The sequence below is a fragment of the Sardina pilchardus genome, chromosome 17, assembly GCF_963854185.1.
Source record: "Sardina pilchardus chromosome 17, fSarPil1.1, whole genome shotgun sequence".
In the NCBI taxonomy this organism is placed as follows: domain Eukaryota; kingdom Metazoa; phylum Chordata; class Actinopteri; order Clupeiformes; family Clupeidae; genus Sardina; species Sardina pilchardus.
In genome coordinates, this window is record NC_085010.1 from 18,536,935 (window position 1) to 18,540,387 (window position 3,453).

Below are 3,453 nucleotides of genomic sequence, written 5' to 3' on the forward strand. Positions count from 1 at the left end.
AATGAAATACACAGTAGGCCAACTGCATGCATTTCCTGCAATAATTTTGTCAAACAATTTCATTCTTAGAAAGTCACTGTAGACAGACAAGCGATACTTGAGAAAAAAAGACACGATTTAACAAGGGTGTTCCAATCCCTTCAAACATAAAACTCACTTTTTCTCTATGCAAAAATACGAGGAAAAGAGGCGCTTTCACTCGGCCACAAAACAATAATGAAACACGGTGCGGGTGACGTAGGATGTAGGTGAGTAGTTAAATTTCAATATTCAAGGAAACCCGTGGACAGAGAAAACCCCGGATCATCTGACACCGCCTGTAGCAGCGCTAGTTTATGGTTTCAGTGGGGTAGGTATTGCACCCTTTCGTGTTTGTAGCGTAGAGTGTCAGAAATACGCAATATGCTTTCATGCTTCTGCAGAAGCGACTTCAGAGTCTATTTATCTACATCATAATCCTCGTCCAGACTGCATCAGTTGCCCTCGTTTTGTTTTTTGAGGAACACGCTTCGGGACCTCGTTTAATTTCATCCTCAAGGAGCGAGTGGAAACTCAAGTAAATATGGCTCAACTAAGCACATCCGAGGGCGAGAGACGCTGGAAATTACGCTCGCATTTTTTCAAGAGGAAAGAATGGTCCGCGTAATAGGAAGACCTGAAACGTGAGGGCGAAATTACTGGGAGAAACAGAGAGAGCGGGACGACGAGAAATACAAAGAGGGACAACGCGGTGTGGGAGGGAGGGAGACAGAATCGGTGAAGTGGGAGAAGCACTGGCCTAGATGTTTGAAACGTCAGGAGTTAGTCTTTTCTTCTGGTTCACTGAGTGATTATTAAAAGCTGCCTTCTTTGGGACCGATGGACCGGGGCCGTAGGGAGTATTTGCTGACCCGCGAGTGGTGTAACTGGACTTAAATGGAATATTTAGTGTGTCTTGAATGTGCAAACATAAACATGTGCGTCGGGACAATCGTGTGCTTTTAAACACGTCCTGCAACGTGTTATGAAATGTCCCTCTACTTCTACATTTTCTATATCTAAATATACTGTCACGTTGCAACATTCCTTTTGACTGATAGCAATGGCAGTTGAATCTGACAGCGGCAGAGGTACTACACGAAGTGCTCATGAAAAAAGCCCCAGGGCGCTGGAGCGCAATGGCTATGTGAAAACATGTGTCACTCCTTTGTATCAGGACCACGAGTGCCAGTCGTGGGTAAGACTGACTGAGACTTGGAACTCCAGAAGCCTTTCGTCCGTGGTGTGCGTGGGGTCTATTTCAGTTATTCTCGCTCTAGTGGTTAAATTCGTTGACTGGGATGTGGACTTAAACCACAGCGGCAGCAGCAGTAGCGGCAGCAGCAGCGCCTACGACAGTGATTCGGGATCCTTTTTTCATCATGTTACGAGCAGTGTGCTGGAGCTACCTTTAACCTTGTGGCATTTGATTTCTCCTATCTTCACTCTCGTGTGTGCCTTCTTTTGGATCGGCCTGTATCTGATCCGGTGCGGGGTGCTTATTAGAACTGCCGTGTTTCTGTTGACAGTCTGTCACTTGGGCGAAGCGGCGGCACAGTCTCTCCTGCACGGAGCCGATGACCAGCTGCTCTCGTTCACGGCAACCGTGGTGGTGCTCGCCTGCCTGGCAAGCGGGGCACTCATGGTTGTGAGACTCGGCCAGGGGGTCTCTGTCATCATTTTCATCAGTATCATCCGGACAATCTCGCTCATTTCGTTGCACAAAGTCCGTGCCAGCTGGAGACCTTACTTGGCGTACCTGGTCGGGGTATTCGGCGTCCTGCTGGCGAGGTATGCTGACAGGCTTTTGCCGAACCAGGGGACACTCAAGGAAGGCTGTACCTCGGTGATAGGGGCAAGGGAAGACATCCCGGTGTTTAAAAGGCGAAGGAGGTCCAGTTCTGTAGTCTCATCAGACATGGCACATCATGGCCAGTCCAACAGCAAGTCACACAGGAGGACATCATTGCCATGCCTTCAAAGAGAACAGGTAAAAAGTTAATCCCTCTCTTTTGCCACTTCAACATATTTTCGAATTTGCGACTGTTTATTGGGCAAATAAACTCTGCAAGCTATTCATAAATTCCTCTAATTTGAGTGAACCTTAATAGGATTATTTAAGTGCATCGTCAATGCCTCTGAGTTATCTGGCTATTTATAAGGGTCTGACTCGAGTATGTTGTATTATTTGTTTTGCCCAGTGGAAAGTAGAGAGCGACTATGTGTCTAATACTTGTCTACATTTTATACACAGAAAATTCTCTATTTTATTTTACCACTGATCTCATTATTCATGGGGAGATTTTAATATGACAAATGTAGCTGCCATTTAAAAAAAAACATTGCACAGATCTAAATTGGTTGGGACAGTTTCATTCACAGTGGTTAAGTGGTCAGTTGATTATGTGAACCAACAAAACATTGTCCAAAGCATGGTCACAGATGCAGCCTGGCTCTTTGTGGTGCACTGTTATTCAAAGCTTAGTGAGGTCACCTGGGAGCTGTTAATGAAAAAAAAGTTGAAAGCAGAACAGGCAGTGACCAATCGAGCTCTGCTTATTTGACCTGGCTTGGAGACAGGAAAGAAAATGGATAGATATTGTTTGAGATATCAGAAGGTCACCAATGGTTCAAGGGATTTACGACTCATTCTGATACAGGAAAGACGTATTTACCAAGAATGTTTACTTGTATTTGCTCAGCAGTGGCTTGTGAATCCCTTGCCTTATAATATTATATTTTTGTTTGTGGGAGCAACATTATTCAATAAGCTTCAAGTATGTAAATGATGTCAGGTCATGTATGTAGTGTGTACCATCCCATAAAAAGGATTTTGCTCATCAAACATTATTTGAGTCATAGCTTCTGCACTCCTGGCTAATTTGACTGCTCCATAATATGCATTCAGGCATGATGTACACAGATAAAAGGAAGGAGCAAATGGCCATTATTTCAAAATGCATTGTTGTGTGCTGTGAAGTGACTTTTCTTTAGCTAATGCGAAATAATTCTAAACGTGGCTCGCATTCTTTTGGAGTTAACTCGGGTTGATTTTCTAGGTCAACAAATGCTGTAAATTTCTTTCAAGCAACGTGACTGCTTAGAAGGTTGTTTACAGTTGTAGCGTCTGGAAAAAAAATATGGTGTAATAATTAGCATATTAAGATATTAAAATCATATTTTCCCTCCATTTTGAAATTCTTTTCTTAAAGTCTGTTTGTGAACTGCAAACTGAATGATTGCTGCCTGCATGGCCAGAGACCTATTTCCCCATTTTAAAAGAGAGCTGCGCTTTGTTTATCCTAGGCATTAATGTACCAAAAGTTCCTAAGGGAAATCTATTGTTTTTGCTGTATCGTGTACATTGTGTCTCAGAAATAGTGTAAAGGGGAGGGTTTCAGCCCCTATTGCTTTTTTTTCTAGAAGGACAAACCT

At 43.5% G+C, this 3,453-nt stretch overlaps 1 protein-coding gene across 1 annotated transcript in view; it reads left to right on the forward strand.

Annotated features, from left to right (window-relative positions):
* The first annotated feature begins 1,081 nt into the window (after positions 1-1,081).
* Positions 1,082-3,453, forward strand: part of pde3a (phosphodiesterase 3A, cGMP-inhibited) — a 78,865-nt gene continuing 76,493 nt past the window's right edge. Inside the window, exon 1 of the mRNA XM_062517881.1 lies at positions 1,082-2,008. Coding sequence (XP_062373865.1) covers positions 1,082-2,008 — 927 coding nt within the window. The remainder of the gene's footprint in view (positions 2,009-3,453) is intronic.